Source organism: Puma concolor, chromosome D3, assembly GCF_028749965.1.
Source record: "Puma concolor isolate L17-30 chromosome D3, mPumCon1.1.hap2, whole genome shotgun sequence".
Taxonomy (NCBI): Eukaryota; Metazoa; Chordata; class Mammalia; order Carnivora; family Felidae; genus Puma; species Puma concolor.
Window position 1 is genome coordinate 40944868 of NC_141678.1, and position 23190 is coordinate 40968057.

Below are 23190 nucleotides of genomic sequence, written 5' to 3' on the forward strand. Positions count from 1 at the left end.
CTATTGCAGTGGCCTTTGTATTCACTTGCTAGGGCTGCCCTAACAAGGTACCATAGACTGGGTGGCTTAAACAACAGAAATGTATCTTGTCACAATTCTGGAGGCTAGAAATCTGAGATCAAGGTGTGGGCAGAGTTGTTGTGTTTTGAGGCCCCCCTTATAGATGATCTTCTTATCCCTCTTCACAGAGTCTTCCTCGGTATATGTACACGTCTGTGTCCTAACTTTCTCTTCTTACAGAGACACCAGTCATATTGACTGAGGGCCCATCCCAATGATCTCATTTTAACCTCATTTCCTCTGTAACGACCCTATCTCCAAATGTACATACTGAAGTACTGGTGGTTGGGACTTCAACAACATATGAATCTGGGGGAATACAATGTAGCTCATAACAGCCTTCTTTTTTTAAAAATTATTTTTATTTTTTTAAAAGTTTTATTTTTAAGTAATCTCTCCACCCAATGTGGGGCTTGAACCCACAACCCCAAGATGAAGAGTCCACCAACTGAGCCAGGCAGACACCCCCATAACAGCCTTCTGATTGGTCTCCTGGCTTTCCTTCTTGTCTCTCAGTAGTCTATCATTTATATATCAGCCACAATGAGTCTCAGCTTGTAACCTTTTGATGGTTTTTCTGCCCTTTCAGAGTAAAAGACAAAGTCTTTGCAGTCACTTCTCGGGCCCTACGCTGTCTACCCTCCCACCCCACCCCCAACATATCCTCTCCTATACCTCTCTTTGCACCCTGCTCACTCCTTGCAGCTTCACTGCCATTTGCTACTCCTGGAGTACAACAGGCACGCTCACACCCTCGTGTCTTTGCAATGGTCTTCCATCTAAAACACTCTTCCTCTGATATTCTCATGCTCAGATGTCACTCTCATGCTCAGAAGCTATCCCTAATGAGGCTGTCTAAAATTGCATCCCAACTCTTTGTTTTTTTCCCCCTTGTTTTTTTTTTTTTTTTATAACATTTATTTATTTTTGAGACAGAGAGAGACAGAGCATGAACGGGGGAGGGTCAGAGAGAGGGAGACACAGAATCTGAAACAGGCTCCAGGCTCTGAGCTGTCAGCACAGAGCCCGACGCGGGGCTTGAACTCACAGCCCTCACAGACCGCGAGATCATGACCTGAGCTGAAGTCGGCCGCTTAACCAACTGAGCCACCCAGGCGCCCCTTCCCCCTTGTTTTTGACTGTAGCATTTAACACATTCTGTTTACCTTACATTTTAGTTATTTTCTCTATTGGCTATCTCCTGCTATAGAATATAAGGTCCTATATAAAGTTATCAGAGCAGCGATTTTGTTTGTTTTGTTCATCTGTGTATTTCTTGTGCTGGAACAGAACCAGGCTCATAGTAAGTGCTCAGTAATTATTTGTTGAATGAAAACCATGTTGACTATACACAGGCTCTCCTCATTACATATTCTCCCAGTAGAAGCCCCCATCAGAATGAAATGCCAGAAAATTAGAAATACATATTATGAAAGGCCTGAGGAAAAAGCAAATAGCCAGAGTAGGGAAATTTTGTAAAGACCTCCTAGATATTAAAACAAACAAACAAAAAGAAACCTGCACTATTAGAAGACCTAATGGCAGGAGGGGGCTTAAGTGGGCCATGAAGTAGAAAGTTTGCTGAGTAACCAGTTAAGCTAACCTTCACATCATTTTCCATTTGCTCTTTGGAAAAGATAAGAGTATTAACTTTTGCATATTGGTTTAGATGACTTGTTTCTTTCTTTCTTTTGTTTTTCTTTTTCTTTTTTTTTTATGTTGAGAGAGAGGGAGAGAGAGAGCAAGTAGGGGAGGGGCAGAGAGAGAGAGGGAGACAGAGAATCCCAAGCAGGCCCTGCACAGTCAGCACAGAGCCTGACATGGGGCTCGAACTCACGAAACCGTGAGATCATGACCTGAACCGAAATCAAGAATTGGAAACTTAGGGGTGCCTGGGTGGCTCAGTCAATTGAGCATCCGACTCTTGGTTTTGGCTCAGGTGGTGATCTCAGAATTTGTGAGGTCAAGCCCCACATTGGGTTCTGTGCTGACAGTGCAGAGCTTGCTTAGGATTCTCTCTCTCCTTCTCTCTCTGCCCCTACCCCCACCCCCTCAAAAATAAATAAATAAACATTAAAAAAGAAAAAAGAAGAATTGAACACTTAACTGACTGAGCCACCCAGGTGCCCACTTGTTACTTAATAATTCACTCAAAATTTGCTACTTTCTTATAGGTTACCTGGTTTCCTCCGGAGCACACGATGTCTTTGCCATTTTATCAGAAGCTCCACCAGCACTATGACAGCAGCTACCGCAATAAGGACCTTCGCACCACCATGAGCCACTACCAGCAGGAGAAGAAAAGTTCTGCCATCTACACCCACGGCTCCACGGCCTACAGCAGCCGGTCCTCTGCCGCACACCGCCAGGAATCTGAGGCCTTCAGCCAGGCGTCTGCTGCCTCGTACCAGCAGCAGGCCTCTCGGGCCACTGCGTCCACCCATGCATCTGCAGCCAGTCGGAAGACAGCCTCAGCCTATGATTATGGCTACTCCCATGGGTATGTCAAAAGCTGCCTTCCAACCTTAGGGCAAAGGCACATTCTCTGAATAACCCTCCTACATCATTTCCCTTTCTTTTTAATCTGGTAGCCCTACATTTAAACCAGGTGTGGAGTGAGGCCATGTGTTTGGGAGACCTGGGACTTCTGTCTACCTGTTTCCCTTTACATTCTCTTTGAATTTCACACTTTATAATCACACTGGCGTGCCTTGCTTGCATTGCCAACTGTGATATTGCTAGAAGCAGAGAAGTTTTGCCACAGATTGATTTCAACATTCAGCAGCAGCAGAGCCAGAAAATATCATTTCAACACTCACAGCAGGTTTCCTGGCCCTCAGAATGTTTCTACTTAGATGAGAAGCCAGTATAGAATTTAAAATTCACAGGTCACAGGCGCCCAAACTACAGCAGAGATGTGTTCTACTTTTTCAATATCTGAGAACCAATTCTGAGCTATTGTTCAGGCAGCAGATATTTTCTTTAGCTAGAACACGTTATGTTTTTATTTATTTTTGAGACAGAGAGAGACAGAGCATGATCAGGGGAGGGGCAGAGAGAGAGGGAGACACAGAATCTGAAGCAGGCCCCAGGCTCTGAGCTGTCAGCACAGAGTCCGACGCAGGGCTCGAACTCATCGAATGTGAGATCATGACCTGAGCTGAAGTCAGACGCTCAACCGACTGAGCCACAGAGGCACCCCAGCTAGAACATTTTATAAAACTAGGCCCTTATCTCAGTCAGCTTAAGAATACCAGGAATAAATCTGTATTCTGATCAAAGTAGATTGATCAACCCATTGCAATGAGGGAGACCACGCCACAGAGGGAAAGAGAGTTACTATAGCATTCTAGGAAGAGTGGAGTTTACATGCAGGTTTGGTTTGCAAAGTGAACCCAGGGTCCTGTTTCTACTGGAAACAGTGAAGTTGAGATAAATGAGGATTGTTGTATCCAGAAACCCTTAATGTGGGAGCTCAGCCCCAGGGTTGGGAACTGAGGCTGCTTCTTCGTGTCAACAGTGACTGGGGTCATCCAGGTAAGAGTACATTGTCTCATTCTCACTGATAAAATTTCAAACGGCAAACTTACTGATAATCTTTGATATTAGAGAAGAAAGTTTTCTCAGTGATCTGTAGTCACACAAAGAAGGAGGTTACCACAACCTTTTACAGCAGCAGTATCCCTTGGAGAAATGTTTCCTGTGAACTTTGCAATTGGCTTCTGTGTCTTTTGTTCTAGCCTGATGAATGCTGGGCAGATGCTTACTTTCTCAGCCCAAGCCAGTTTTTATTTTCTTGATATCCAGAATGAAATGTTTCATGGGAATCAAAAAAACACTTGCAAGATTTATGTAATTTTATTAAAAATCCTGAGGCATTTGGGTGGCCCAGTCAGTTAAGTGTCCAACTTCAGCTCAGGTCATGATCTTGTGGTTTGTGGGTTTGAGCCCCACGTAGGGCTGTGTGCTGACAGCTCTGGAGCCTGGAGCCTTTATTTTGAGAGGCACGAGCCTGGAGCCTGGAGCCTGCTTCGGATTCTGTGTCACCTTCTCTCTGACCCTCCCCCACTCACACTCTGTCTCTCTCAGTCTCTCAAAAATAAATAAATGTTAAAAAAATATTAAAAAAAAATCTATCTATAGTCCACAGAAGAAGTTGCTGAACTTGAAAACATAGACATTTTTGGACTATGTGGTAAATAACCACTTGCTGCCTTGAATCCCCTCCAAAGCATCTGGCATAGTTGCATTCTTTTGTTATAAACATAATAATATAATTTTAAGTTTTACAAAATTTAAGTCCACAAAATATCTGTTAGGACAACTAGAAAAGTGTTTATTTCTGGGACTTAAAGGTATTATTAAGGAAATAACACAGTGGTTTGTATGAGTCAAAATGAGGATGATTTCTGAAGGAAGAAATTCCTGAATGAATCCCCAGTGGGTTTAAGCAGCACCTGATCTACAGCTGTTGTTTCTTGGGCACGAGCAGGGACCTCCTGGGAGTTTCTGCTCTGTTCAGTAACAGAGCCAGAGTCTGCTGGGGCTTACCTAGGATATATGATGGCAACGTTATGAAATTCCATTTAAAATGGAACAGGATCATCTTGCCATCTCACTTTCATGGGATATTCAGAAGGACTTTGTGTTGGCTGTAAATATGGAAATATTGTCGCTAAGGTGAATTCATTTCTTTTAGCACTTGCTTCAGATGAACTGCCTTCCAAAGGAAAGCTGGGGGGAATTAACACCATGTGTATGTGGCAGCATCATTTTGTTCTGAAGAATGTTCCATAGAACATTAAGAACCTCATTTAGGAAAGCAGCTGTCTTGTAATAGAGGAGGATTACATTTTAAATATCCATTTTCCAAGACTGTGCTGAGTCTATAGAAGAGGTAGAAGATGGGTATTTTCATTATTGTATAGTTGTTAATGTCACTGCTTGTGTATTTATTTCCTTTCCCCAAGGCTATAGAATCTATAGAGTTTTCTGCATTTGTATTACAATTTTTTTTAAGTTTATTTATTTTTGAGAGAACATGAGCAGGGGAGGGGCAGAGAGAGAGGAAGACACAGAATCCAAAACAGGCTCCAGGCTCAGAGCTGTCAGCACAGAGCCCGATGCAGGGCTCGAACTCACAAACTGAGATCATGACATGAGCCGAAGTCGGACGCTCAACTGACTGAGCCACCCAGGCACCCCTATTCATATTTATTTATAATTGGATATATTATATTAAACATTAGTAATTGAACTTTGAGCATTTTTGTATTTTATTCAGAAAAAAATTGCTCTGTGCTATCTTTGGAACACGTAGCCATTTCAGCTTTAAAAGCCTCACATAATAAGCTTTCTATAGGAAATGGAACTGTAATTATTTTCCTATACTCAACTTCACATCGTGTTCTTTCTTACTATGTCTGTATTTTATGTAGGCAGGAAGGTAGGTAGGTATTCATTAATGGCTTTAATGTTGAAGAACTCAGACTCTTGGTAGAAATATACTAACCTAGAAATGTTGACCCAGAAACAAGAGAGGGAAGAAAACACCAATATTTTTCCCTTTATGTAATGCAATGTAAAGGAAAAGAAAGCCAACCTAATCCTGGGGTTATTTTAGTTTTTCTTTTTTTAGACCTAGAGCTAACAGGTGCAAATAATATTCTTTGAACATTTCAGAATCTTCATAATTCCTTTAGGTTGTATTTTCGTTCTCTCAAAATGGAGGAGCAACTTTTCCCCGCTAAATGAAATATCTCTCTTTGGATTGTGACAGTGTTGTTGATTAAAATCCTTAGCGTTATAAATGCAATTCTGTGGAATGTATGTAAACACTAGGCTTGATCTATTTTTACCCTCTGCTTTGTTATTAGATGTCCAGTGGTAAAATGGAAACTATGGAGACTGATATGTGCTCAGGGCTTGGCTGACCTCAGTAAATCTTAGGAACAATGGCTCGTTCAGCGTCAATGTGGTTATAAGCACAGATCAGTTACCAATTGAATTGTAAGCCAAGGGTTATAAAATAAATCCTGGAACACTTATTATAAATGCCTTTATTCTTAGTCACAGTGAAAAAAAACCCCTAAATTAAAGTAATTCAGGAAGACAAAGTGAGACAAGATTATTGTTTCATGCAAATAATCCACAAATACTATCAGTGATTAAAGGAGAAATGGTACTTACAACTACCATTCGGCAAGAGTTCTTAACTTCTATCCTTGAATAGATTTCAACAGGGTCTTGGTTGATCTGAAATTATGTGCAAAATTAGGCACAGTTGAGAATTTGTTTTTGCTGAGAAAGACTGTAGTTTTTATCAGATTCCCAGAGAACACTGTGACCCAACAAAGGTCAGAACCACTGCAGTAGAAAGTGTGAATATAAGCATCAGACAACCCAGTGTGTGGCCTGAGGGTCCCTTTCCCAATACCAATATTATACGAAGTTAGGATGAATTAAGGCAGATGTTTATAGGGAGTGTGATATTATGGAAATCATGGTAACTTTCTTTTCAGTAAGCTGGATCACACATTAAGATGGAAATAATAAATATTTTGTTACACTTGGTAGGAATGAATAACTTTCAAAAAGCAGAGACAACACAGCATAGTTCTAGGATGATGGAGGGATTTAGAGTTGTCCCTCAACCCTGTGGTAATGGTAGATATTGAATTTCTTGATTCTGAACAGTTGAAATTCAACCCATATGATGCAATTCAGCACAGTATCCTCTATACTACTGTATCTTTACAGTAACCCTGAGAAGTAGAAATTATTATTCTCTTTTTTAAAATGAGAAAATTTGGGGTGCCCGGGTGGCTCAGTTGAACATGGGTCTCTTGCTTTTGGCTCAGGTCATGATCTCACAGTTCGTGAGGCTCTGTGCTGAGAGTGCAGAGCCTGCTTGGGATTCTTTCCCTCCCTCTCTCCCTCTCTGCCCCACCTGTGCTCTCTTCTCTGTCTCTCTCTCTGCCAAAATAAATAAACATTAAAAAATAAAAATGAGAAAATTAGAGCCCAAGTAGACTAAATAAATTTTCTCCCTTGCACTAAGAAATGGTAGAATAATGATTTTAACCCCCATCGTACCCCAAGCCCCCCACCCTTTCCATGAGTACCCAGTGACAGTTATGATCAGCCAACTCCCCTTCACCTCATAGCCACCAGATTTTTCTTGAAGCAGCAATATATAGTTTTTCATTATGTTTCCTTTTATTTGCCCTCCTACTAGAAAAGCCATTGAGCACCACAATAACAAGATTCAGAATAGGGAACAATCGATCCAGGAGCATTCATGAATGCCAAACTTGAAACCTCACAGACTCTTTAACTTGTCACTTAGAATCAGACATAGTGACTCACAAGGGACTGTAGAAGACACTAGTGTGGGGACGAGAAAACTGAGGCATGAGTAACTTGTCTGGGATATTCTGCCTAACTTTATTTTTTTTAATTTTGTTGTTTTTTTAAAAATTTTTAAATATTTATTTATTTTTGAGAGAGAGAGAGAGAGAGCGAAAGAGAGAGGGTGGGGGAAGGGGCAGGGAGAAAGGGAGACAGAATCCGAAGAAGGCTCCAGGCTCTGAGCTGTCAGCACAGAGCCCTATGTGGGGCTCAAACTCATGAACTGTGAGATGATGACCTGAACTGAAGTATGGCATTTAACCAGCTAGGCCACCCAGGCACACCTCTGCCTAACTTTAAATTATGCCCTTAACTACACTCATGTCACATTGATAAACTACCCTTGGTGGTTACCCAAGTAATAACCTCTTTTGAAACTACTATAGTTTGCAAAGAATATGCTAATGCTCAAAACAATTCCAATTCAGACAGAAGATACCAATGTTCAAAATAGAGACCACTGAACACAGAAGCCTCTGTCTTTTATTGGCAGGTTTGATTACAGCAGGACAGAGGGGGACCTGAAAACCTGCTCTATTTCCCACCGTAGGGTGGTTTCAAAAGATGTTACCAAAGAAATCTACTGCCTGTGGACATTTCTGTGTCTTGGCCTCAGCTGCTGGCATCAGATTAGTATCCATTTTCTACATATTCATTTCCAGATGTTATAATGCAAAGGGGATAGTCTTTGGGGTCAAACAGGCTGTGCTTACTTGGAGTTAGACTTGTGACTTCAGATAACCTAGTTAACCTTTCAGTTTCTTCATCTGTAAAATGGGGAAAATGTTTATCCCTCATGTTGGGAAGTCTAAAAGAAATAATCACATAAGGTACTTGATGTAATAGCACACGGGGACAGTCACTGAGGTTTAAGTATTGTCCATTCATTCACTAACTATTTATTGAATGCCTCCTGTGTGCTAAGCACTGCTCTAGGTGCTTGGGATAGATTGCTGAACAAAACTGACAAAGATTCCTGCCCTCATGGAGGATATGTTCTAGCATGGAGAGACAGGCCATAAACAAGAAGTATAATCAAAAGGGCCTTGAATTTTATATCACTCTAGAAGGTAATAGATGTTATGGAAGTAATAAAAAAATCGAGTAGGCTAAGACACATCAGTATGTGGGGTGGGGGTGCAGGTTGGAATTTTAAGTAGAGTAGTCAGACCTCCTCAGGAAGGTGATATCTGAACAAAGATGTGAAGTAGCAGAGGGAATTGTCTGGCGGAAAGGTGCACCAGACATTGAGAACAGCCACTACAAGGCCTTTCAGCAAGGAACAGCATCGAGGCCACTGAGAGAACAGAGGAATGAGGGGAAAGTACGTGAAGATGTCAGAAAGGAAATGGACAGGGCATGGCCAACCAAATGGCCTTGTGGGCCATTGTAAGAATTTTTTATTCTGAGTTAGAGGGAGTCTTGGCAAAGTTTTGAGCACAGAAATGACTTGATCTGACTTAAGTTGTGACAGGAGCACTGTGGCTGCTCTGTGGAGAACAGACTGGTGCATGAGCAGAAGCAGGTCACCCAGATAGGAGGCCAATGCTGTAGTCCAGGCAGGGCAGATGGGCAGTCAGAAAGGATATGGTGAACATATTTTTGGATTTATTAGCTTTTGCTGAATTCTTACTTCTACCAGATTTGTCACAGGGCTTTTCAACTCCCATAGCCACATAGTTTTGAGGCTGCAAAAAGATCCATGTAGATTTGTTATACAATGAATTTTCTGAGAGTCTCTTTAGGCAGTATAATGATGGTAAAACCATACCCTTATTCTTCATTCCCCAAGATCCAATGAAGTACATTGTTCCACTGTTAGTGTTTTTCATGGTACTTAATAGGAAAAACATCTGAAATAACCATAGTTGTATGGGGATTTAGGTCCACCTATAGATTCAAGCGGCTGAGTATGAATTACAAAAAATTATTGAACTATAGACAGTTATGGGAAATGAAGTTTGTTTGGAAAGCCACTGATATATCCAGGTTGCCTACTCTTACCTTTTCTCCTCTAGAAATAGTCTTATAGCCTCATCTCTAAATAAAAGCTTAACTATTGTATATAAGGAAAAAGCACCACAGTTTCTGGATTACAAAAGTCAATTCAGTGTTCTGGGATTTGTCTTCCACATTTTAAATACTAAGAAAATGACGAGTTACATTATTTCCCATGTGAAAGAAAAAGATCAGAGAAAAATCTAATGAAAGCAGAAAAGTCAGTTACTTTTTTCCCCCAAGAAATAGGCAAGTTTATTGCCAATTACTTCTTTTTTTACAAAAAAATACTTTATTTATTTTTTTTTTAAATTTTTTTTTCAACGTTTTTATTTATTTATGGGACAGACAGAGACAGAGCATGAACGGGGGAGGGGCAGAGAGAGAGGGAGACACAGAATCGGAAACAGGCTCCAGGCTCCGAGCCATCAGCCCAGAGCCTGACGCGGGGCTCGAACTCACGGACCGTGAGATCGTGACCTGGCTGAAGTCGGATGCTTAACCGACTGCGCCACCCAGGCGCCCCAAAAATACTTTATTTTAAAGTAATCTCTATACCCAACATGGGGCTCAAACTTACAACCCCAAGATCAAGAGTCACATGCTCTGCTGACCAATCCAGTCAGGTGCCCTGCCGATTACTTCTTTATAAGCCAACCGAGTTATGTTCTGAATCCCTGAATCCAAGGAGAGTAGCCTTCGCCATATGTCAGTCTCCTGTCCCTACTATCACTGCTATAAACATGTGGCTTGTTTGCATGGAGAGAACTGGGACTGTCACTCCTGGTAATACCAGCTTCATATTATCAGCAGTTTGTAGATCCACAGAACTGTGGAATGGTCAAGCAGGAAGAGACCAAAAGCTCATCTAACTTAAGCCCTTCCTTTCACAGGTACTTACACTGAGGCCAGGTAAGATGTGATTCATTCTGTTACCTGTGCTTTGCCCTGTCACTCAAAACCGTTATTTGCTGGGCTCTTTTGCAGGCTAAATTCAAGTTTAGATGATACAAGATACCTCCAGAATGGCATTCATCTTCCACAGACAGGTGAACCATCCTGTGAGAAGGAAGGCATGTCCTTTAGTAGAGTAGGAATAGAATGGGTCAGCCAAAGGTGGAAGGGGGGCAAAGTGGTACCTCCCAGGCTCCAATGTGAAATGTTAGCTCTGTTCCTGGCTGGCTGGGCAGTAGAGTGTAACTGAGCTTCCCTACAGAGATTTTGGAACTCTGGAAGCCCATGGGAGCCGCAGCAACAGGCTTGACCTTTTCCACGGCAGCCTTTCTAGATGAAACAAGAGAAAGCAAGAGCACCTCAAAGGAGGGGGGTAACTTCCATGCAACCACAGTGACCATCCTCAAAGTGGGGTGGATGTGGATTTCTGGGCTGCCTTATAAATAATAAGACTAACTTTTTAAAACCCTGGACAATTTTCAGTTCACAGACTAAAACTTTATAAGGCATCTCCTTCAAGTGTCATGCATAATATAATATCTAGGAACTATGGAGTAAACCTTTTCACTTCTGCTTAAAAATAGGCCATAATCTGGGTTAATTTCTAAAATAGTCATAAATGGATAAAAACTGAAGGGTATGTGTAGAGAAGGACCACAAAAGATTTAAATCTCTCAGTGTTTTACTCCTTCACCTTTTCTAGAACACATGACTGTTCTACATTCATGTTGAAAAGTGGTTCAAACCTCCATCGTATTTGTTTTTAGCTCACGGCTATACATTAGCTGTGGAAAATTACCAAAAGGAAGATAAAATGTTAATTATCGATGGAAACTTAAATAATGGAAAAAATAAAGCAATAAAGAGAAGAAAAAATTGTGGCTACATTCCTATTTAAATAACTAAACATTTTTTTTTAAAACTGAAAATAAAATATTTTCATGGCTGAGAAAGTGAAATGGAGAAGGGGAAAAAAGACAAGTGTAAGGTAAATAATGCAAAACCAAACAAAAAACCAAGAACGTTTACTTATTATGGCGCTACATATCAGTAAATTTCAAGAGTGATGTTAATCAATCAAAATTCATGCTTATATCTCATTAGAAGCCTTTTCTGCAAAGTGTATTAGTAAAAAAGAAAGGACTCAAAGTCTACTACTTGTCTAACTTTGATGTTCTCCTGAAACCTCCATAAGTGTTCGGATTGGGAAACAGGAGAATTGAAAGGTCAGTAGAAGTGTTGAGCCTGACATGATACCCATATCAAAGGAGGATCATAGAACGAAGCTACTCTAAATCAAAAGTAGATCCGAAACAACCTTTTCATAAAACCCCAAAGAAAGTATTGTCTTTCAAGTTTTGCAAGAGGGAGATATGACTGATGGAAAAGTAGAAATGAAAAGAGAGACTGCAAACTTCAAGTACTTATTCCTGACCCTCCAGGGGGTGCTGAAGATGAAAGAGATAGGGCTTCAGATACCAGAAGCCCCCAAGGAGTGGCTGACTAGCTGAGTGAAGACAGCCGAGAAGGATGACCCATAGTTCACTAAAACCGCTGCCTCTCCCTTTCTTCTGGTAAACAGCTGAGCATTTTGTTTGTATGCAACAGGAATAAGTTGCAAATATATACGAAGATGCGGTTTTAAAGGAAAATTGTAATAATAAAAGTGAGTTCAGTTCTTTTATGACCACTCAGTAAAGTCTAACGACGACACATACATAAGTCAGCAATAAAAATCGAGCTTTTACTTTGAAGCTTTTGCACCTACCACTGTGTCATCCCAGGATGACCTACCCCTCTTTCAATGTCCAGCTCTTCCACAAAGGATTCCCTGGTAACCCCAGACGGAAGTTGTCTCTCAAGCCTGTGAATTCAACTTTTGTTTGCACTGCTCTTTCTGCGTATCTGCCTGTGTTCCTTCTGTCCTTTTGTGCTTTCTTCCTTGATGGACATTATACATGTCAGGCCTGGTAGCATTTATTCCCCTATAAGTTGTAAAGCTCTGAGAAAGCAAGGGTCTTTAATTTCTCTTTATATCTCCCTCCCACCCCAGTCAGGCACAGTATTTTGCACACAGTAGAATATGAATAAATATGTTTATAGGATCTGTTGAATAAATCAAGTTGTTAAGGAAAGTTAAAAAATAAACCTGTGAAAATTTCAGTGGTACTGTTACATATAACACAGTTTGAAAGGCTATTTTTGAAGTTACCTTTCTCCAACACCTTCTAAAATATCAGCTACATGCTAAGTTTATGTTTAACTTTATGAGAAACTATTCAATTGTTTTCTGCAGTGACTGTACCATTTTACATTCCCATAGCCATGTATGAGAATTCCAGTTTATCCACATTAGTTACCTTCTGTCTTATTTATTATAGCCATTCTTGTCGGTGGGTAGTGGGGTCTCATTTTGGTTTTAATTTGCACTTACCTAATGACTAATGATGTTGACCATCTTTTTATATGCTCATTAGCCATTTATATATCTTCTTTGGTGACAAGCCTGTTCAAATCTTTTGCTTCTTTTTTTCTTTTGCATATTTTTAAATGGATTTTTCTGCTTATTATTGAGTTGTCAGAGTTATTTGAATATTTTACAAACAATCCTTTATTAGATATGTATTTGAAAATATTTTCTCTCATTCCTTTCATTCTCTTAACAGTGTCTTTCAAAGGCCAGAACTTTTCAATTTTGATGAAGTTTAATTCATTCCTTTTTTTTTCTTTTTGAATCATGCTTTTGGTGTTATCGCTAAGAACTCTTTGGCTAACTCAATATCATAAAGAGTTTCTCTTATCTTCTAAGAGTTTTATAATTTTCACTTTTACATGTAGAAATTTGATCCATTTTTTTGGTGCCTGGGTGGCTCAGTTGGTTAAGTGTTTGACTTTGGCTCAGGTCATGATCTCACGGTTCGTGGGTTCAAGCCCCGCTGTCTGTGCTGATGGCTCAGAACCTGGAGCCTGCTTCAGATTTTGTGTCTCCTTCTCTCTCTGCCCCTCCCTCACTTGCATTCTGTCTCTTTTTGTTTCTTGAAAATAAATGAACGTTAAACATTTTTTAAAAATAAAAGATATAAAAACAAAGGAAATTTGATGCATTTTTAATTAAATTACGCATGTGATATTGAGTAAAGTTCTAAGTTCATCCTTTCACATATGGATATACAGTGGTCCAGCACCATTTGTTGAAAAGGTTTTCTTTCCCCCTTTAATTCCTTAGCACCTTTATCAAAAATAAATTAATTACAATTGTTACTTATAAAAAATTTTAAATCGGTGAATATAAGTCTTCAAACTCAGTTCCTCTTCTACAAGAAATCTTTTGCCTATGTGTTCCTTCACATTTCTGTATGAATTTTAAGATAACCTTGGCAGTTTCTACAAAGAAAAAAATCTGCTGGGATTTTGATAAGAATCATGTTGAGGGGTGCCTGGGTGGCGCAGTCGGTAAGCATCCAACTTCAGCTCAGGTCATGATCTCACAGTTTGTGAGTTTGAGCCCTGCATTGGCCTCTGTGCTGACAGCTCAGAGCCTGGAGCCTGCTTCAGATTCTGTGTCTCCCTCTGTCTGCCCTTCCCTCACTCATGCTCTCTCCCAAAAATAAACAAATGTTAAAAAAATTAAAAAAAAATAATGTTGAAACTGTAGAACAATTTTGGAAAATGTGCCTTCTTAACAATATCTTTTAGTCCATGAACATGGAATATTTATTTATTCAGATCTTTTTTCACTTATCATAATAATGTTTTGTCATTTTCAATACACAAGTTTTCTACTTCTTTGTCAAAAGAAGTACTACACCCAACATGGGGCTCAGACTTACAACCCTGAGATCAAGAGTCCCATACTCTACTGACTGAGCCAACCAGGGGCCCTTAAGTGTCTTTGGATATGCAATGGGGCTTTTGTAGCAGCCTACAATTGGATTTTTAAAAATCCCCATTCTGACAATATCTGCTGTTCCTTGGAGTTTTTAATCCCTTCACATTTAATAAAATTACTAATATGGTTGGTGTTATGTTTGCTACTTTTGTTTTTTTTCTATATATTTCATATCCTTTGTATATCTCATATCCTGTGTTCATTTATTTCTCCTTTATCGCCCTGTTTTATGTTAAATAGTCATTTTTAGTGTACCACTTAATTTCATTGTTTCTTAACTACATTTTTTTTAAAGATATTGCTTTAGGAATTGCAGTGCACATATTAACTTACCACATTCTACTTCAGATTTATACTAATTTAATACTGGTAGAACAGAGAAACTTTGCTTCATTGTGGCTTCATTTCCTCCCCTGTCCTTTGTACAATGTTCATATATATTAAAATTAATATTATAAACCCAGCAATGCAGTATGATAACTATTGCTTTATGCAATCTATGTCTTCAAAGTATTGAAGAGAATGGAAATGTATATATGCAAATACATTTATCCAAATATTTACTTTGTGGTATTCTTCACAAAGAAGAGTATGTATGTGTGTGGATTCAAATTACTGTCTGGTGTCATTTCCTTTGATTTTTTTTTAATGTTTATTTATTTTTGAGAGAGACAGAGACAGAATGCGAGTGGGTTAGGGGCAGAGAGAGAGGGAGATGCAGAATCCGAAGCAGGCTCCAGGGTCTGAGCCGTCAGCACAGAGCCCGATGCAGGGCTCGAACTCACAGAGCTGTGAGATCATGACCTGAGCCAAAGTCAGACACTCAACTGGCTGAGCCACCCAGGCGCCCCTGGTGTCATTTTCTTTAAACCTGAGGAATTTGCTTTAACACTTTTTGTAAGGCAGGTCTGCTAGCAATGAATTCTCTCAGTTTTCATTTGTCTGGGAATGTCTTCACTTTGACTTCAGTTTTGAGTGATAGTTTTATTAGATATAGAATTTTTTTATTGAAGTATAGTTGATACACAATGCCACATTAGTTTCAGGTGTACAAGATGGTGATTCAACAAGTCTATACGTTATGCTGTGCTCATCACAAGTGCTACCATTTGTTACCATATGACACCGTTAGAATACCATTAATTATATTCTCTATGCTATACCTTTCATCTCCATGACTTATTCAGTCCATAATGGGAAGCCTGTATCTCCCACTCCCTTTCAGCCATTTTGCCCATCCTCCTACCTGCCTTCCCTCTGCCAACCATCAGATTGTTTTTTATATTTGTTTATAGGTATGCTTCTGCTTTTTGTTTGTTTTGCTTTTTTAGATTCCACATAAAATGAAATCGCATGGCATTTGTCTTTGTCTGACTTATTTCACTTAGCATAATGCCTTTTAGGTGTATCCATGTTGTCATAAATGGCAAGATCTTATCTTTTTTTATGGGTGATTAATATTTCATTATATATTATATGTATATTATATATAAGTTAATTTTTTAATATATTCATCTATCAATGGATACTTGGGGTACTTCCATATCTCGGCTATTATAAATAATACTGCAGTAAACATAGGGGTGCATATATCTTTTTGAATTAGTGTTTTCATTTTTGGGGGGGTTAAATACCCAGTAGTGGAATTACTGGATAATGTGGTATTTCTATTTTTAATTTTTTGAGTAGTCTCTATACTGTTTTCCACAGTGGCTGTACCAATTTACATTCCCACCAACAATTTACAAAGATTCTTCTTTCTCCACATCTTCATCAACACTTGTTATTTCTTGTCGTTTTGATTCTAACCATTCTGATAGGTGTAAGGCAATAATCTTGTGGTTTTGATTTGCATTTCCCTGATGGTTAATGATGTTAAGAACCTTTTAATGCTCATAGACACTTCTCCAAGAAAACATCCAGATGGCCAACCGACACATAAAACAATGTTCAATATCACCCATCATCAGGGAAATACAAATCAAAACCACAATGAGCTACCACCTCACACCTGCCAGAATGGCTGACATTAACAACTCAGGCAACAACAGATGTTGGCGAGGATGTGGAGGAAGAGGATCTCTTTTGCACTGCTGGTGGGAATGCAAGCTGGTGCAGCCACTCTGGAAAACTGTACGGAGTTCCTCAAAAAATTAAAAATAGAACTACCCTATGACCCAGCAATTGCACTACTAGGTATTTATCCAAGGGATATAGGTATGCTGTTTCGAAGGGGCACATGCACCCCAATGTTTATAGCAGCACTATCAACAATAGAGCCAAAGTATGGAAAGAGCCCAAATGTCCATTGATGGATGAATGGATAAAGAAGAAGTGGTATATATATACAATGGACTATTACTCGGCAGCCAAAAAGAATGAAATCTTGCCATTTGCAACTATGTGGATGGAACTAGAGGGTATTATGCTAAGTGAAATTAGTCAGAGAAAGACAAAAATCATATGACTTCACTCATATGAAGACTTTAAGACACAGAACAGATGAACATAAGGGAAGGGAAGCAAAAAAAACAAAACAAAACAGGGAGGGGGACAAAACATAAGAGACTCATAAATATGGAGAACAAACTGAGGGTTACTGGAGGAATTGTGGGAGGAGGGATGGGCTAAATGGATAAGGCACATTAAGGAATCTACTCCTGAAATCATTGTTGCACTATATGCTAACTAATTTGTAGGTAAATTAAAAAAAAAAAAAATCTTTTCATGCTCAACATCTCTTGAGCCATCTGTATGTCCTGTTTGGAGAAATGTCTATTCAGATCCTGTGCCAAATTTTTAATCAGTTTTTTTTTTATGTTGAGTTGTATAAATTCTTTGCATATTTTAGATATTAACCCCTTACTGGATATATCATTTGCAAATATCTTCTCCCATTCAAAAGATTGCCTGTTTGTTTTGTTGATGGTTTCCTTCACAATGCAAAAGCATTTTAATTAGGTATAGACCCAATAGTTTATTTTTGCTTTTGTTTTTCTGGCTATAGAATTCTTTTTTTTTTTAATATTTTTTTATTTTTTTTTGCAAGTGGGGGAGGGGCAGCCGGAGGTGGACGGAGGATCCGAAGTGGACTCTGTGCTGATAGTTTGACAACAGCGAGCCTGATGTGGGGCTCGAACTCACAAACTGCAAGATCATGACCTGAGCCAAAGTGGGATGCTCACTCGACTGAGCCACCGTGGTGCCCCTCGATATAGATACTAACTTTTTCTCAGAACTTAAATAGCTCAGTCATATCAATGCCTTCTGGGATATATTGTTTCTGATGAAAAGTCAACCATTAATATATTTTTCTCCTGTATGTGATTAATCATTGTACCCTTGCTACTTTCAAGATTTCTCTCTGACTTTGGTTTTCAACAGTTTAACTATGATTTATCTAGGTTTGTATCTCTTTTGTGTGTACCTTACTTGGGTTTGTTGAGCATCCTGGATCCATAGAGTATTACTTGTCATCAAATTTGGAAAGTTTTAAGCCATTTCTTTAAATATATTTTCCTACCCTTTCTCTATCTCTCTTCTTTATGATATTACTATTACTCATATGTTGGAATGTTTGATGATGTCCCACAGATCTCTGAAAATTTTTAAAGTTTTACTCATTCTTTTACCTGTTTTTTAGATTGGATAATTTTTATCTTCAAGTTCACTGACTCTTTATTCTTCTATCTAAAATCTTTTTTGTGTCCCTTTAACAATTTATTATCTATCTATTTATTTATTTTTAAAGTTTATTTATTTATTTTGAGAGAGTGGGGGAGGGGCAGAGAGAGAGGGAGAGAAGGAGAATCCCAAGCAGGCTCAGCACTGTCAGTGAGGAGCCCAACATGGGACTCAAACTCATGATCTGTGAGATCATGACCTGGGCTGAAATTAAAAGTCAGATGCTTAACTGACTGAGTCACCTAGGCGCTCCTTGAATAAATTTGATCCTATTTTATAATTTCTCTTTGTTGACATTCTCTCTTTTTTTGAGTCATTGTCATACTTTCCTTTAATTTTTTTTTTTTTTTTTTTTTTTTTTAAATTTTTTTTTTTTTTTTTTTTCAACGTTTATCCATTCCTGGGACAGAGAGAGACAGAGCATGAATGGGCGAGGGGCAGAGAGAGAGGGAGACACAGAATCGGAAACAGGCTCCAGGCTCTGAGCCATCAGCCCAGAGCCTGACGCGGGGCTCGAACTCACGGACCGCGAGATCGTGACCTGGCTGAAGTCGGATGCTTAACCGACTGCGCCACCCAGGTGCCCCTACTTTCCTTTAATTTTTAAACATGGTTTCCTTTTTTAGTCTTTGAACATAGTTATAATTTTTCCTTTGAAGTCTTTGTTAAATCCAACATCAGAGTGCACCCAGAGACAGTTTTTATTTACTGTTTTATTCTGTTGGTGTGGATCACATTTTCCTATTTCTTGGCATGTTCCATAATTTTTGTTGTTGTTTAGAATTGGACATGTTAAAAAATATATTGTAGTAATTCTGGATTCTGAATTTTCCCTTAAATGTATTGCCATTGTGCTTTGGTTTTGTTTAATAACTTGTCTAAATGTACTTATAGGATCTGTTTACCAGCACTGTGTGACTGCTGATGTCTTTTAAATTATTGTTCTCATTTTTAAGCCTAAATTCATAGGGATCAACTTGTATGTGCATAGATTAATGACCTGTAAATGAATGGCCAGACATTGTGCTCAAACAAAAGAGTTCACTCTCTGGCATTAGATCTGCGTGTATATTGGTGAGCACATTTAAAGTTCAGGTAACTTGGGGCACCTGGGTGGCTTAGTTGGTTAAGCATCTAACTTTGGCTCAGGTCATGATCTCACGGTTTGTGAGTTTGAGCCCCATGTCAGGCTCTGTGCTGACAGCTCAGAGCTTGGAGCCTGCTTCAAATTCTGTGTCTCCCTCTCTCTCTGCCCTTCCCCACTTGTGCTCTCTCTCTCTCTCTCTCTCTCAAAATCAAGTAAACATTAAAAAATTTAATAAAAAATTCTTTAAAGTTCAGGTAACTTTTGAATACATACTTCCTGGCTTTGCTTAGTCTAGACTCTCTTATCTGTCTTCTGTACATGGACACAGGCTTAGTCAACCAATGATGTGTGGATAGCTTGCATCCTCTCCAGTTTTTTCTATGCAGGCATATGGAGAACTTTTGAAGGCCCCCTGTGGTAGTCTTATTTCCAAGATCTTCCTATTAAATTGCTGGCTGAACTCTCAACAATAGCCAAATTGTGGAAAGAGCCTAAATGTCCATCAACTGATGAATGGATAAAGAAATTGTGGTTTATATACACAATGGAGTACTACGTGGCAATGAGAAAGAATGAAATATGGCCCTTTGTAGCAACGTGGATGGAACTGGAGAGTGTGATGCTAAGTGAAATAAGCCATACAGAGAAAGACAGATACCATATGCTTTCACTCTTATGTGGATCCTGAGAAACTTAACAGAAACCCATGGGGGAGGGGAAACAAAAAAAAAAACAAAAACAAAGAGGTCAGAGTGGGAGACAGCCAAAGCATAAGAGACTCTTAAAAACTGAGAACAAACTGAGGGTTGATGGGGGGTAGGAGGGAGGGGAGGGTAGGTGATGGGTATTGAAGAGGGCATCTTTTGGGATGAGCACTGGGTGTTGTATGGAAACCAATTTGACAATAAATTTCATATATTAAATTGCTGGCTGATATGCCAGTCTGCTGCTTGTCCTAACCATGATTGGAACCTGAGGCTAACTGAGCTTCTGGTCTTCCTTTGTTTGTTTACTACTTAGATTGCTAGTGTTTCCCACAGTGCTTCTGGATATGGAGTTTTATCATACCCTGCTGCAAATCAAGTCAGCCCCCTCTGGCAGTGAACATTCTGATTGTCATGCCTTTTTCTACTTTGGTAGAACTACCTTATAAACTGAGCTAAGGGAGGGGGGAGCAGAGAGGGCTAGGCAGAATGCCATACTTCCATTGTTCATACCTAAAGTTCAGTGGCTTTTTTATGAATAACTAGTTCTCAGTGTTGTGTATGCCTTTGGTTGATTTTCAGAGCCCTGAATGGGTTGGTTTTGACACTTGTATCCATTTTTATCATTGCTTTTGGGGGAGAGTAACTGCTGAAGTACTCACTCCACCATACTAGAAGTCCCATCTCTGCATCGGTCATTTTTAACAACTCCTTAGCAGATTCTGGTGTGAAGCCAAGGTTGAAAATCACTGAGCTAGGGTAAATACAGGAATGAATGATTTCACTTCATTTAATAAACATTTATTGAACATCATCAGGCACAGTGTGGATACAAAGTGGATAGAGTATGGATACAAAGATTATAGACTATCCCTCTCCGTGGGTGGTCATAGGCAGTGGGAAAGATCAAGTAATAATGCAGTATAACCTGAGCAAATAGGGTTGGGTGAGGCTAGGTTTGGGAGCAGTGTCAACAAAAGACAATGCCTACAGCCCATCATTTTTCTGCAACATGCCAATAGGTTATCACATTTTCAGAAAGTACTATAGCCAGTAAGCAGATCCCTACTTAATGTAAGTATAAATAAAGTTTCTCATTCTGGAGAACTAGGACAGTTTCCCCAAATTACATGATGATTACAAACATAACTTTAAGGAACTGATTTTACTTCATGTAAAATCTAACGAGTTTTTTAAGGCTATATTTTCAACTGAACTGTGATGATTTCATAATCTATGAATAGATTAAGGAATAGCAAATCACAATGGGAGTCAGTATAGGCAGTGTGGTATGGTATTATGGTTTCCAAAGTGGGATATCCACAAAGGCAAACCATGGAAGCATAGGAAGAAATATTAGTTAGCACTACTAGTTTTTCAAAAACATCAGATTTGGTCTTTAAAATGTTTCTATTGATTGAATGTTTCATAGAGTGAGTGAGACTATCTATATAGTAGTATATGCATAGAACTTACAAATAAACAAACGTACATAAGTGGCATGCCCCCAATATTTTTGGATTGGGAGTGCTCAGTCACAAAAGTTAGAGACCACTGGTATAGTGGTAAGAATACTGACCTAGATGGGTGCTAGTCCTTCTTGCACTACCGACTTGCTGTGTGAACATGGGCAAGTTATAAAGACACTCTGTGTATTCCAAACTATAAAATGAGGAGCCTGTTATAAATATCCTTGAGATATCTTCCTATAAGTGGTTTTGTTCTTTATTTTCCTGTAAAGTATAATTATGAAGTTGTAATAGCAGAATGTTGTCTTTGGTTGTTGTTCAGTATTTGAATTGGATGAAGGTCTAAGCCTCTTTCCGAGTTCCTGAAATATTTCTGGAGAGAGCTTGGCGACATCCCTTCTCTGTGATGCTGCTGGTTGTAGATGTGATGATGCCACACACACCATGATATTTCTTTAAATTCTGTTAACTTTAGGCATATTAACAGGACATACCCCAATTGGTAGCAGAGTGCCAAAATATAGACACAGTTATAGATGTGTGTGTGCATGTATGCACACACAAATCAATCCTTAACCATTGCTTAATTTCATTGCCTTCATAAATGGAAATTCAGAAAGCTTCACGATTTAAGCTGAGTACATAAAGAACATTAATTGTAGTTTTAATAGTTAGAAAACACCCAAATAGATCCATGCATATCAAGTTTAGTGTCTACTCAGAAATGGACTTGTAAGATAGAGGATTATTTTCAATATTTAGATACAACTAAAAACCCAAGAGGTTAGCAAAACCTTATTTCATCTGTTGATTTAAATTCAAAGAAATTTAAATTTTACATGTTCTACTTATAATATTCTCCTGTAAAAACATTCAGCTTCAGAATTCAATAGAGTAAGATGTTGGGCTTCAGTGTTCACGGATCATAACAAAATAGACTATTGATGGTTTTCTGCAAATAACTATTTGGACTGATTATGACATAGTCAGTTCCTTAAAATTTGATGTTTCTCTGATTTAGTTTTGTTTGCTATCTTCAGTAAATGAGTTATTGCTAAATAGTCTGTTGGCATAGTATTTTAACATCTAATCCCTCACATGCTTTTTATTTATTATTAGTATTTAAAAGCTTGAAGAAACTTTAAAGAACATAACAAAGATTTTTTCCTAAGTACTTTGGATTTTCTTTTTCTTTCTTCCTTTCTTTCTTCCTTTCTTTCTTCCTTTCTTTCTTTCTTTCTTTCTTTCTTTCTTTCTTTTTTTTTTGAGTTTTGAGAGAGAGAGAGAGAGCAAGCATGAGTGGGGCAAGGGTAGAGAGAGATAATCCCAAGCAGGCTCTGTGCTGAACCCCACGTGGGACTCCATCTCACAACCATGAGATCATGACCTGAGCCAAAATTAAGAGTTACACACTTAACCAACTGAGCCACCCAGGCACGCCTGGATTTTCTAAATAATACTATATAATACAAAACATCATAATGCTGTCTGTGAAGTTTTTTGTTCCAAATAACATATGACAGGAGATCAATGATAGTGCCATGAATCTATACCATAAAGTTCAATATTAAAAACCAGCTGCTGTGATTTACCTGTAAAGATGGAATAATGACATTCAGGTACATTCTATGTGATAAGTGCATCATTTAAAAGATTCATCTTAGGGGCACCTGGGTCGCTCAGTCGGTTAAGCATCCGACTCTTGATCTCAACTCAGGTCTTGATCTCAAGGTCGTGAGTTCAAGCCCCATGTTGGGCTCCGTGCTGGGCATGAAGCCTACTTTAAAAAAAAATCATCTTAAAGAGAAAATGACAGAAAAAAGGAGCAACAATACAACAAAAAGAATGACAAATCATAACCATTTTGATGTAGATAAATGTTGAAAATATGATCTCATAAGAATGACTATAGACAGAATGAAAGTAAAAAAGAGC

General features: G+C 38.9%; 1 protein-coding gene across 3 annotated transcripts in view; it reads left to right on the forward strand.

Annotated features, from left to right (window-relative positions):
* MYOM1 (myomesin 1) overlaps window positions 1-23190 on the forward strand; it is a 155146-nt gene that overhangs the window by 16763 nt on the left and 115193 nt on the right. For all 3 annotated transcript variants that reach the window (XM_086682558.1, XM_086682559.1, XM_086682557.1), the window contains one exon: window positions 2235-2560. In XM_086682558.1, coding sequence (XP_086538684.1) covers window positions 2262-2560 — 299 coding nt within the window. In that variant the 5' untranslated portion in view covers window positions 2235-2261. The remainder of the gene's footprint in view (window positions 1-2234; window positions 2561-23190) is intronic.